At 35.7% G+C, this 14,309-nt stretch overlaps 1 protein-coding gene across 1 annotated transcript in view; it reads left to right on the plus strand.

Moving 5' to 3' along the window:
• MALRD1 (MAM and LDL receptor class A domain containing 1) overlaps positions 1-14,309 on the plus strand; it is a 303,969-nt gene that overhangs the window by 192,398 nt on the left and 97,262 nt on the right. Inside the window, exon 29 of the mRNA XM_013949322.2 lies at positions 4,263-4,443. Within this exon, the coding sequence (XP_013804776.1) occupies positions 4,263-4,443 (181 nt within the window). The remainder of the gene's footprint in view (positions 1-4,262; positions 4,444-14,309) is intronic.

The following is a 14,309-nucleotide window of genomic DNA, read 5'->3' on the forward strand; positions in this document are numbered from 1 at the left end:
TTTTGCCACATTTCCCCTCAGTTGAGGGAGAAATCCACAAAAAGTTTTCAAAGAGACAGCATAAGATATAAGGAATCTTGCCTGGTACTCTGCTTGGCGGGAGTGGAAGCAGAGCCAACACAAGGATGCAGATGGGAAACTGGATGATAACATGGTTTTAGAAGTGAGAGGGAAAAGATGATGTCAGGCTGAGTATGAAGCGAACAAAAATGAACTGGAACGAAGGGCAAAGCTAATGTTATGAGGGTAAGAAAGATACAAATGTGTCTTTGATATACAAGTGCTGGCGTGAGGAAAAGAGAGACTGAGATTAAGGACAAACAAGCATAGCAAAGAAGGGAATGTGGAGCCTACAGTATGATGCTAACAATGCAGAAGAGGTGTGAGACCAGAGATGTGGATGAGTGGCAGCCAGACTAATCACAGCATTTCTGAAATTTTCTCTCCTTTTTTTTTGTTTGTTTTTTGTTTGTTTTTTGTTTGTTTTTCTGGTGAAGGACCACATGCAGCTAGACTGCTGCAGGGTAACTAGAGGTTTCCACCCTGACCAACTGCCACAGCAATCAGCTTGCACACACAAGCAACATTGATACTACTGGCCAAAGCAACAGATCTTAACCACCTTTTATCAGTCTAATGGAACATAGAGGTAGACTGGGCCTTTTGCCATCAGCCCAGGTTGAATAGCAATGCAGACACTCAGTATGTATATGTGTTGGTAGAAGAACAGCTTCATAAAAACAAAAAGGCGACTCTGTGGCCTCCAGCCTTCTCTACACTGAGACACATTTCTTTTAATTGTCATACATCTCTGTTATATTGATACATGTATACGGGATTGAAAAAGGTCACAGGATGTCTGGATGCACAGACTGGTTTTCTCCCTCAGGTCATATTTGTGTTTGTTTTTGAAGCAAACACATTCCAAAGATATCAAAGAAATGCCAAAGCACCAGACAGATTAAATGGAGAATGCAGAAAACAAAACAATAATTCATGAAATGGAATATGCAAATCTGACAAAGTTCAAACTGTGATCTTCTTATGCAAGCATGCATCCAGAAAAGGATATAGCCAAGCCAGCTCCAGTGTCTGGGCCTGGGGAGACTAGTGGGGTCAAACCTCCCATCTGTCTTTGCCTTTCTTACCTCCTTCTTGGTTGTTTCAAGCACACGATGTGCAGGGCTTGTATTTTGTACTTCAGTTTAGAAAAGCCTTCATGCTGCTATGCAGGAGATGAGGTTTCTTTTCATTTCTTTATGTACAGCTATAGTTGAACAAGTAAAAATCAGCCTTCCATGCTTTGTGAAGGTCTGCTGTCATATAGGAATTGCTACTGTTGAACCCAGACAAGGGAAGAAGCAGCTTTCTCTTCTATGTTTTATTTGTATACTCATATTTAAGATTTTGTCAAGTGCAAGGACACTATCTCTTCTTACTTTTGTAAAGGTTCTCTTTGACCATTTTCTTTTTAGCAAAAAGTTTTCTTCATATTTCAGTGTTTCATTGTTAAAAAATGCACTAGAGTTCTTGTATTTGCATAAAGACTTGTTACTTTATGGTTATGATACCAAGTACAAATTGATTGCTAACACATCTTACATGGATTTTTACGAAGAAGTGTGATCAGTATCACCTGTTATTAGCAGCACCCTTTACTCAGAAATCAGCATGATAAATGTAACATGTCAGAACAGAATATAATGTAATAAAATATAGTATGAAATCAATCAAAATCTACCTAAGAGCAGAACTGAGGCCCATTTTATGGTTAACTGCGCTACATTTAACACCCCCTGGAATTTATATAAATATTCATCTCTATATATTGCAAGAAGCTTTGCAAGAAGCTCTATTGACTTCCATCATCCAAACTTAAACACACATACATTTTTATAGAATTGGGACTTAATGTTGCAATGCCTACAAGTTTTGAATGTTTCTTTTTCACTTGAATGCATCAACCAAAAGGAATTCCTTATCATTTAGTATTATTAATATCTACTTCATCTGAAGTCTCTTAAATTCTCCAATCAATATGAAGCACTGAAGCTGCTTTTGTAAAATTAATCCGTAATTTCTTATAAATAATGTTTGGGAAATTTTCCCATTCCAAAGAGTTCTCAAGGGCAGACAGCATAGGTTCCAGAGACAACAAATGGATTAAATGCTAAAAAGTGTTACTCTTGTAAGTTTTGTTTTGTATTCCATGGTGGAGACCATAAAGCCAAATGTAACTCTTCATCTTCATCTATTTTATTCATGTCATGGATAGATGAAAGATTTTTCCAGACTAAACAAATTACCCTAATAATATATAATCCTGTTTTGAAGGTTATTCAAAAAGATTAGAATCAATGGAATGGATATTTTGGAGTTACTGAAATAATTAAATTAAACTGTTGACTACATATTTCATGAAGAAGAAGAATATGTGAATAAAGTTAAGTTAGATTTGACAGAAAGTTTTACCATTGTTAAAATCAGCTTTCATTACTATATCTACCCTTTTTGAGCTCTGTGTATCCTAGATTTCTCTACAAATGGGGAGAAATTTTCATTTATAACTGTTTTCAGGGAGAAACTTCACTGGAATTTTTAGAGAGGGTCTCACATTCATTCTAATTCCAGTCCCCCATAATTGTATTGATTATAGGTCTGAAAGGAGCTTGACATACCCTATTGAATGAATGGATCTGTGACATTTGATAGCACCTAAATAAAGAGGTTTAGAAGTCTTATTGTGAGAAATACATTAAGCAAATCATAACTGTTTGTCAACGAAAATCAAAGCACCAACAAAGTCCTGTTATATTGTTATTTTCCCTTTAACACAGTGTGTCATTGGCTTTAAACCAATGAGACATAACTAAAGAAGCAATGCCTAAGCTTGCCTCTGTAGATGCTTGTGTGCTCAGTCATCATGACTTACATAGAACTGCTGCCTCTGCCGGTACAATATGCTTGTGGAGGCCCTTCCCTGTGTTTTCTTTCCTGTTGAGCAATTTAAGCTCCCATTCTTTTCAACTAAAACCTCTGCAGTTAACAATGATTTTCTGTCATCAAGTCACACCTCAGTATTTTCATGTTGTGGTAAGTCTGAGGACCTCCTTCTAAAAGATATCAACAATTCTGCAAATTCCACAATTCAGAAACAGCTAATACAACATTTCTGTGTCTGTGTATACTTGTCTGCACTTTCCTATTTGGCGTACAATATCAAAAACACCTAGCTTCATTTTCTATTTCTCTCATCATAAATATGCATAAGACAATCTTATTAACATAAATCTGTTTAACAGGTTCACTGTGTATAAATAAATGTAATTCTTTTGTTTCCCTGGCTATTTTTACTTTTGTCTCTATTTTTCTTAGATTTTGTGCGTTCATGCACTGCTTACTGAGAACATTCATTATGCATTGTACTTAGTTGTTTGCTGCATCACCTGGTGCTTTTATTAAGCCTGTTTGGAGTACTGATGGGTTTTGATAAGAAAAGGCTAGCCAAAAAATTTTTTTCATTTACCCTTTGGATGATTAGTCACACAGTCATAAAGAAATTTAAATTGGGACATATACACAACTTTTGCAAAAAGTTATTTATTGACAGTGTCATCATATATATGGATCAGCTATTCTCAGCAATTGAAATTAGTGCATTTGCATTCTAATGCTACCATTAAAAAATGAAGCGTGTTGTTTACTGCAGGTTTGCCACTTAGGTGGTATGACTGAACTTTTAAGGAAAAGCTTTTAAATATATTAGCATGTTTGAAAGTCAGAAAACTATTTCTGCTCAAATAAATTGTACCAAACATATGAATATTATATATTCATTAGATTTTTTTTTCCTCTTGTACTACCATTGTCACAACTTTTTAAAGATTCTGCCTCTCTGATACCCTAATTTTAAAATTGAAGACTAACTTTGCATCCAGTAATAAGTTCTAAACACAAAGAATGAATCTCGGGATTATATGAAGTTAAATATAGCTCTACCAGATCAGACTGTTTTGGAGTTCAATCATATACATGGTAATTTCTTTCTGAGACTCCATCTGTCATTGACGTTTATGTGATTTGTATAATAATCATCTCGTCTCGCTATTTTTCCCTGCTCTCCTAACAAATCATCTGTTCACTATTTCTTAACAAAACTGAAGGGGTATCTTCCAGAATTTTCTCTCTCTTGTACAAAAGCTGGTATTTGGTAATCCCTACTTTATATGTATCTTACAGTACATATTTTATTTATGCTTCAGACTGATGATGGGATTGTGAAAATATGGAGTGACCCAGGAAATCATGGTGATGAATGGAAGAAAGTTGAGTTACATCTGGGGAAGCTGAGGAATTTTGAAGTTGTTTTTGAAGGCATTCGTACCAGAGACCTAGGAGGAGGAGCAGCAATAGATGACATAGAGTTCAAGAACTGCACCACAAGTAAGTTCAAGAGGGAAGTTTCTAGAGGGATGCTAAAAGGAGATATAGGATGTTCTTCATTGCTTTTAAATATATCATGGCTTTATAGAATTTACCATAATGTCACTATCCAAAAAAATTATGAATGTATTGGTTTTTGTTCTTATAACTTTAATACAAATTTCTGTTTATTCAGAAAGTCTTGCACAAGTGCAACATTCTCATGATAAAGCATTGAAGATAAATCCAAGAATTTTTTTTCCTTAATTTTTTTTGGTTTTGAGTAAGACTTTCTTTTCAGAACTTTTTCTGTTTAATTCATTGCTAAGTTATTGAGTCCATGTTGTTGTATATAACAGTTCTTATAAATTATGTCATATTATAGTAAGAGAGGCCTATGGCTCCCTATTTTGTAGTCATAAAATTTGCATTTTATTGATATAAAAATGAATTGAGATCACAAATGAGCCACTATCATGATTCTCTTTCCCAATTCAGTTTCAAGAGTTAGGGCCAGCAAAGTAAAGAAAACTTGTGTCTCTCTCGCATGGTATTCTCCCTATTTAATTTATGTATTTCTGGACATAGACTAAGGTAGGAACAGAGTTTTCCTAGAAATAAAAGGAAAAGTTGTTTGGATTGTGGCTTCCATTAAAGAAGCATGTAGTCTCCATCCCCAGTAGGAAACAGCACGAGTCATGAAACAAATAAATTTGTTGATTGAAACAATCAGTGCTGAGGCTCTGTATCCACACAGTTAGGAGTTCTGGAGGGTTATTTAAGCTAGCTTTAATTTTCTGCTGAGGTTTGGATGCCCATTAGCAGTTGGAACATGGAAAATGCACTTCTGGAGAGCATCTTTTGATATAGTGTCATCTGAAAAAATGGAGTTTGTCCATTCATATACATTACTCAGTGGTGTAAACCAAGGCATGGAGAATGGGTATAACTGGAAGAGCTGCTTCAAAAATGCACTTTTGTTCTGAACTAAAAGTCCAAAGTAGATGCACACTTGAAAGTTCTTTTTGGCACCTGAATGCTTCTGATTCCCTTGTGTTTTTTTCTAAACACTGGAATGTCCCCATTGCTAGGCATGTGATCATTCTCCAGAGCAGAAAAATAGATGGATTAGGAGCTAATGGTGGGAGGCAGGAGGTGAGGACAATGTTCCCCTATGCCTCTTGGACAGCAAAGAGGATGCTGACCTTTCTTGCAGCTTATTGCCAAATTGTGGATTGGATGTATTCATTCATAAAGTTGGGTCTAGTTAAACCACATTCCTGGGATTCTGTCCCATTTGGGGGCTAAAACAATTTAGGCTTTTCATTTCATGGTCAGATTCATGAAGAAATTCAGCTAGCAAAAATAGCAGTATTCTTTTTAAAGGAAAAGAAAACTCCCTGTAAGTTTGTAAAGATGGTATCAACATATTTTCATATAATGTCAAAATATTGATCTGATTAGTGTTGATTTGATGTATTTTATAATAATCTGAAATATTAGTGGAAATACTCCACAAAGTTGTCATTTTGAGGAAGGAAAATGTTTCAACAGGGAGTTGGAAAGGTGTCATATGAAGGATCTTAAAGCTCTCAGCGTTAAGATTGCTGAAATTAATTTTGGTTTTAGTGTATGACTCTACAAACCTGACTGTTAATATTGTTTTATAACCAATCTTGCATTAAAATACCTTTACAAGTGAGGCAGTTCAAAAAGTAACTCTGGCTTATTATGTTACAGCAACTATTTGTTTTATGACGCTGTGTCAGTAAGAAGCTCTGTTGGGAAAGCAGTTACACCATATGTTATGATGATTTTCACATATATTACAGCTTCTGCATCACAGCATTCCTGTGTACCTTGCAGAAAATTAGTAATTTATGAAGGTGGATGATTCAGAGGAGCCTTTTCTCATAGAAGTTTAAACTTCACAGTTGAAGTTTGAAATGAGGAAGACAGATGCTGCTTTATAAATACAATTTTTTAAGGATTGGATTAGAAAAATTGGAAACCCAGGATGCTAATCCTTCATAGATCTATCATTTGTGTGGTAGATGTTTTTGAAATGTAATGTGGTGAAATCCTTATATGATGAGGAAGTGATCACTTAAAGCATCTCCAGCAATGTGTGTTAGGCACAGAGATGTTTTCATAGAAGTTTAGGTGCATGCTTCCTATTGGATTGGGTTTTTCTTTTTGACAGGAATTGATGGATTCACTGGTTTGTTCCTAAAGCATACGTCTTTCTTCTTCAGTAGGATTAGATCCCCATCATATTTTTTTTTAACCATACATATGCGCATGTATATAAATGCACGTCTGTAAATAAAAATGCACCATTTTTCCGTATCTACAATGTAATTAGGGCACAAATCAAAGTCAAGGAGAAATCATTACATTATCTTTAGTATCTTTCACATCAGCCCTGAGTATGATTTTTTTTCCCTTCTACTCCACAATTTGAGACCAACTTGTTTAGTTTTCCTGAGCCTTTTGGTAAGCTGACCTTCCTGTTGGCATGCTGACATGGGGGAGCCTGATTTGACCTTTTTATTCTTGTTGTTATTGATTCTTTACCTTTGTAGAACAGACGAATAAAATACATTTTGCCATATTCGCAAAAATAACATTTCCCGTCTGACTCAGGCCTGCAGCTTTCAGGATAGAGAAAACATGTCATGTATAAATTGTTTTTTTGCAGCACAGGGTGCATGCTTTTATTGTGACTGTTGTAACAAAGCTAAAAGACAGCAAACACAATCTTAGGGTTGCCAGTCCCAAGGAGAAGAGTAGCATACAAACCAGAAGGGGTCAGGGTTTTTTTCTTAACAAAATGACTTGATTTACAATGCTTATTCAAGTACCATGTTTGTTGTTGCAGAACTGTTGAGCTAGACATATGGGTAGGGTCCCATTGGGGACCAGGAGGCCACATCTGTATTTTTCACTGAGATTGGCTAGGTTAAACTAAAATATCATATAACAATATAGTTATTCTAGCCACAGTAATTACGTACACAGAGGAACAGACATGCACAGAAAATGCTAAAATATAATTGAAAATAATTCAGACTTGAATAACAAGTGTGCGGTGAACAGAAAGAATGGAAATGAGAAAGCTTTGAAGTACATGGGAAAAAATGGGTGCTTACCACTTCACAATGGACAGAGTACAGTAGATGGGGAAGGTTTTTAGAACAGTTCTGGAGGTTTGAGATGCTGTGGAGAGCCTCTTCCACATAGATGCTACTTTCAGAAGCTGCTCAGTGGTATTCCTGGACCCTGGTTTATAGTCTACATGACAAAATAATTGTACGTTTGCAAAAATAATGTACCTTGAGGGAGAGAGGGAAGACAGAAGAGAGAGGCAGTCTGTGTAAGGATTTTTGCTATGGGAACTGCCTTTTGCAGTATGGTAATATCCGATGGTTATAGCAGAGGTTAATAAATCTGAAGTCTTATTGTACATGTGTTTCTCTTCAGCTTGCAATCATACAGTATATTATAGAAATCAGCTGTGTATGCCACAAGCTAATCTGCATGGAAATAGATTAATGCTGCAGGTTTCTTTGCATGTGACTTACGTTACTGTGATTTATATTGGTCATGTTATATAAGTATGTTGAACAGACAAAGGAGAATCTTTTCAATTTCCCTTTAAAAGTTAATCAGTTAAAGGCTTTTATGTCAGTATAACATTACAGATAACTTTAGTTCTTATGATCTGAGCTTCTGGGGCCCTATCCTGCAAGGTTTATTTCCCTCAACTCTCACTGATTTCTATGGAAGTGAAAGCCAAGAAACACCTGTGGATTTATTGGAAGTGTGAGAGACCTTGAAAATATTGTCAGAGATAGATAGAAAAAAAGAAGGTATAACAGAGAGTCTTATCAGTTTGTTCTAAAAGGTAAAGTTGTGTTTTGATAGCAAAAAGAATTTAAGTTCCAAAACTGATATCTTTTTATATTGCAGTTTTTGTAGAAAACTGTGAAAAATAATAGTGAAGTCATGTCACAGCCAGAGAAAGGCTGTTCTTAATATTAAAAGAAAAGTTTGATATATTCCAAAACTCCTTCCCCCCCCCCATTTTTTACTAATTGAGTTTAAAAAAATCTTATATTTTTAATTTGAACCTTCATGTACAGTTATTCTTTTTACAACTTTAGGGCCAGATCAGTTTGTGATCTGAATGGAGTTTAGAGTGGTCATCTCTTATGTTTTTAAATATTTAACTTTGACCATGCACTGGATTATTTTCAGGCTTAAAAAAAAGTTCCCAATTTTACCTTAATAAAAAGCCAAAATATATGTGAGTATTGTGCAGAATAATCTCTCCTGATAATTTTATTTCTGAAACTTTCAACATCTTTGCCGTGATAACATCTTAAAAAATCCTGTCAGAAATAAGTTGTGGTCTCATACCATTCCTAGTCAGCTTAAAGAGCAGTTTAATTGTTATTGATTTGCTCTTCCAGTGGATGTTTCTCTGTCATATAATAATGAATCACGTATGCAGCTCCTCAGGCATATTATTGCCAGTAGTCTGGACTTTGTACATTTGTAATTTTAAAGAAAAGGAATGTCGTACTCCAGATACAAAACATAGACTATAAGCATGGACGTACACTTTACTGAGCCGTATCATACATGGTGATTTTGGCATCACAGAGCACCACCTGAAAAAAACAGGCAATGAAAAATAAATGAAAATAAAAGAAAATAGTTCTAAATTCAAATCAACTAGAAATTTCTAGAATAGTTGATTAATGAGTTGATTTATATATTTTTTTTCATGGTCTGGCAGTTCAGTGTTATAAAAGTTGAAGAAGAAAGAACCATTACAGCTCTAGCAGTCTTTGTGAGTTGTCTGTTTGGGATCAGACTTCACAAGCTTTATTTCTGTTGTTTAAGGGAAATGGGACACACATTTAGTCATACCTGAAGTGGTATTAAAAATATATTCAGTTTTTTAAAAGAAAGCAAAAAAATGCCACAGTATTCCTAGTAACACAGGAAATCATTTTAGCAGTTGAACTGAACAGAAATTTTCTTAAAAATATAATAAAGCTTGCTTTGCCTGGTGGTAATCTTTTTCTTTCCCTCTACTCTAATATATTTGTATTCCTCCTCACCTACTGCTTATGGCGTAGGCTATAGGTGAAGGTACTGCAATCCTTTGAACAACTTTGCTTCCATGCTCCCATAAACAAGAAGCTTTGAAAGTCTCAGAGGAGAAATCTCCTCTCATTAGAATTCTATCCAAGCTTCGCAGATCAGAGAGAAAACAACTAAAACATCCTGGTGTTTGGGTGCTTAGTCCAACTTTTTTATTTTTAAAATAAGCTACCACTTGCTTTGAATTCTCAGCTACGTATCATGCAAAGCTTTACGTCTAGTGGAGAATTTATTTCCTTCTGCTCAGAAACTTCATAAAAGTTCAAACTTTTATAACAGAAATATTCAGTACAAATGTGGTCCCAAATTGAGAGGTGAGGAAATTCAGGAAGAGAAAGCTTCTGGAGCTAATTTAGTCACACAAAATCTATATTTGTATTCAGTCATAATGTATGTCCAGCTATCTGGTTTGTGATCATTCTCTTTTTTTTCTCCCTTCAGAATATTTTAATGTTTTTTGATGTTTTTCATCTGTTTTTATAAATATGTCAATGTCAAGATATTCTGATGTGGGTCACTGGAGCTGCATTATCTGGCTAAAACGTCAGTGTAAACTTGCTGAAATTAATGGTAAATTCTTATTTGCTACCCTAATGTTTGGATTTTGCCTTTAGAAGGCAATTGATCTTTGATTTCATGGTGGGATGTCAATTTATAAAAATCCAGCTAGTTGCTGGGATCCACTGAATTTTCATTGTAGCAGAAAAAAGTTCATTTTGAGGAGCCTAGTAATTTTTGGTAGCTTCAACTTAATGTGTGTTTCCTTAATATGTGTTAACATGAATGTGTTTATCCTTTTTGAGTGAAAATATTACAGAACTCTGATCTCATTATGCTTGGCAGTGGGTAAAGATGACATAGAAATTTGCTTATAGGAAAGAAATAATCTCCTTCATCCTGGAAGTGTGGAAGACAGGCACACTGGCCTTCCAGTGGCCATCGCAAATGTACAAGTGACTCAGTAGGGAAGGTGTTGGGCTCAGGCGGGATGTGGAGGAAGTACGGGCAAATTTAGCTTGCTCAGGATGTCACAGTTATGCTGGGGGAAGATCTAAATTCCAGCAGCAGCCCAGAATGTGAAGTATGAAGAGGCCTTCTTGGCATCTGTCTCTCCAGCCTGTGAATTCAATGTTGCACCCGTTAAGATCCCATCCCCTAGGTACAATGAAGGCAAAAAATAAAATAGCTGAAGGAGTTTCTTGGGAGACCCTGCTTTCCTTTAGGCTTGTTTTTTTTCCTTTGAGCAATAGATTATAACTACCGTGTATAGTATCCAGTAAAATAGCAATTGTAAAAAAATCATGCATATTCTACAGCAATTATTGCACAAATCACGTTACATAAAAGGCAATTGCTTAAATAGCATTGCATATGAAGATTTTCTAGAAATGTATTAAAAAACATAAATTGATTTTTACTGAAGAAGAAAATATAACTTGGCTTCAGGGAATGAATTTGTTAACCTTCTTTAAGAGGGGAAAAAGAAAGGAAAGAAGAGAACTATGGCACCAGCTTGAAGATCAGTCAGTATTTTGTGGCCATCTTTCCTTCATTTTTTGGCTCTCAGATTCTTATTAGGAAAGCACTTGAGGTCATTTGACATAGATTTTGAGTCTGAGAAATGAGTTTTAGTTTTTACCTCCCTTTTGGCATGGAGAGAACCTGGTGGATTTTTTCAGTTTCTGTTTATCTCATGTGAATCTTCTGAAGCCAAGTTGCTGACCTTCAGAGACACTTTGGTTTAGTAGTATGTGGCTTCAAAAGCAGCTTTTCAGTGTAAAATAAAAATCTCATCATTCTGAAGTTCAATTCACTTATTGCTAGTGCTACATATCTGACAGTAGATTCCTTAACCCCATGTATTTTGAATGGGCCAAAAGAGAAGATTGTTCATGGCTAGCAAAATATACAGGGCTGGATCTGGGCGGGCTGGGTTTTTTTAACCTCACATTACTGTAGAATTTAAGCACCCTTGCAATACAAATATACTGTAGAAAACAATCTTCTGTAACCCATCATGCTCCTCAGTTCAGTACTGTCATCTAATCATGGCTCTGTTGAACCAGGGAGAGCACTCAGCTGAGGAAGCACCTCCCTGTTGCAGCTATTCTTGACTTCCATCTGTGTGCTATACACCACTGGGTCCATCACAACCCCTGTGGACCACATTGGGACAAGTCTGTGTGTATAAAGAAAAAAATATTCATATGAGATGCTTATAAGAAATCTCCTGTGGTAAGAGGAAATAGTGCTGTGATTGAGTGGTAACCTTTTTTTTGCATCACAGTGAAACAATGTCTTGACAGTAATTTTGTAGGATGAATATTGGTTTTTATATTGCATTAGATATTGCATTAGATAAGGCTCTCAAATTCATCTATTCAGCTGAATTTTCTGAGCTGTAATCTAGCCCTCTGCACTGGAGTCAGGATGGGAGGGAAGAAAGGAGGGGAAAAGAACCAAGAGGTAAAGACCACACGTAAAACAGTGTCAGGAGGTATAGAATTTTCTGCAGAACCACCATTTTTTGCCTTGTCTCTTCTTCTTGTCTTTTACTACTTGCAGGTTCCAAAGGGGTAAAACCAGAAATACTGGACCCTCACTCATTGCTCAGTTCTCAGTGCTTCTCCCTAGTGTCTCTTCAGAGTTAACAGGCAACATAAGGCAGCTTCCTACATCGGTATATTGTGAGCATGAGCTCCTTATCCTCCTGATGTACCCTGAGGCCAGTCTTTCACTCCTTATCAAATATAAAAGACTCCCTTTTTATCTGCATGTGGTTTTATATTTCGCGATATAACAGCTAAGTGTTGAGGAGAATTTGTTCTAAACTCTTGTATTGCTTGAACCAGAACCAGCTGTGCATTTCCAGGACCATGGTTGCATTTTTGATTCTTCCAGTTTATTTGGTGTCCTTAGCCACCAAATTCTTACTTGCTTTGAGCATCTTTAGGAAGCCCATTAGCAGACTTCTGTATCTACAGATGAAATTCTGTGCTAAGAGTCAACATAATGTGTAAAATCTGCTGTTTATGTCAGAGCCAATGCATACATTCAGGTAAAATCTGGCCTTCTGCATAACACATACAGTGAGTAGAATTCCCTACAGTTTTGAATAATGAAAGGACCTTATTTGCAATGATTTCTAGCTTGCATCAGCTTTCATCTAGTTTTGCCTGCAAAAGATTGCCATTAACAGAAATATTACTGATGAATATGCTAAGAGATTTTTAATGTTCTATAAAAAGTCATGTAGAAAAAGATAGTGAACAACTGGGGTGAGCAAATGAAAAGTGCAAACTTTTCATTTTATGCTTTTATGAAGCACAGTTTGGTGCAAACTGTGCTTCATAAATTCTGAATTTCAGGGTACCGAGTATAGTTGAGTTCCAGTTCTGATGAAACTTTTCTAGGAAATTGTAATTCATACAATTTAATTTCAGCAAAGGATGAAATTTGGAGGGTAAAGTTACTTTCACTAAAGTAATACTTGAATGAAGCTTCTTTAATTTTATTTTTAAGTTTGATTATTCATATGTTTCAGGTATTATAAAAGAGGGGAAATAAGTGATATAAGTTCATACTCTCACTGTACAATACAATTTAAACAACAAATACTGGAAAGAAATGAAATTTCAATTGCCTTTTAAAAACACTTGTACCCAGAAAAGGCCTTACTTTCTAAAAAGAGAATGTATATTACAAGCTTCATTTCATACTGTTGACATGGTGTAGTTGTACTGGTTGTACTATTGATTTAGTGTATTCATTCCTCTTGGAATGAGCAGAGAAAATGAGACATGTAGTGGACAGTAGCTCAAAGTACCTAGTCATACTTGAGTTATGTGTTACTCTTAAAACAGCTTAAGGACATACAGTAGTAGAGAACTGAAAGAGACTGAGTCATCAAGTCTAGTTCTCTGCAGTCTTAGGCAATCATATTAACTTGGGATTCACTCTGTGCCTTTCACACTCATACAGCACTGGCCAAAAACAACTTCTGACAGCATATACAAGTCTAAGTGTTATAATACAAAAGAGCAAGAGCATCCCTTCTTTTTGTCTGAATTGTGTTACCACTCAATTCTTTTGTGATAAACATTTTAAATAGGAGAACATTCACTGTGTCAATCTAGCAGTCACACTATGAAACTTACTGGTATCCTTCAGTTTAAAACAACCCCTTGTTCACCACCTAATTGCTCAGTGTTTTTTGCAGTTATCCATTTTGTTTCAGACAACCAAGATCTGCTGCTTACAGCACTCATATGTGGCCTGACTGGTTCTTTCTGTGATTTTAGATATAATGGATATCACAGGAATCTTTTCATCTTACAAAAAGTTGGTAAAAGAAAGCTCTTGTCTTTATGGAGTCAGAGCAAGAGTCACTGGTCCTGCTCTATCCTCTAGTAGCAAACTTAAAGTAAAGATGACCATTTTCATGAATTCTTTCATATCTAATCTTCTCCTGGTAACTGAGACTAAGTATCTGGATTACTACTGTTGTATTTATCAGCTTCTTGAAACAAATCTTATCCTGTCTATAAATTCTGGGAGGACTATACAGGCTAGTCTTCCGTAGATGCCTTTTAGATTAGGGATGGGAAAAGGTAAATATATAACTTGACAGATCTGGAGTAGAGCTACAATTTATTTGTGGTATGCATTTTTTTCCCATCTGTCTGTCATGCTTGTTTTCTACACATATACAA

Source organism: Apteryx mantelli, chromosome 2, assembly GCF_036417845.1.
Source record: "Apteryx mantelli isolate bAptMan1 chromosome 2, bAptMan1.hap1, whole genome shotgun sequence".
Lineage (NCBI taxonomy): Eukaryota > Metazoa > Chordata > Aves > Apterygiformes > Apterygidae > Apteryx > Apteryx mantelli.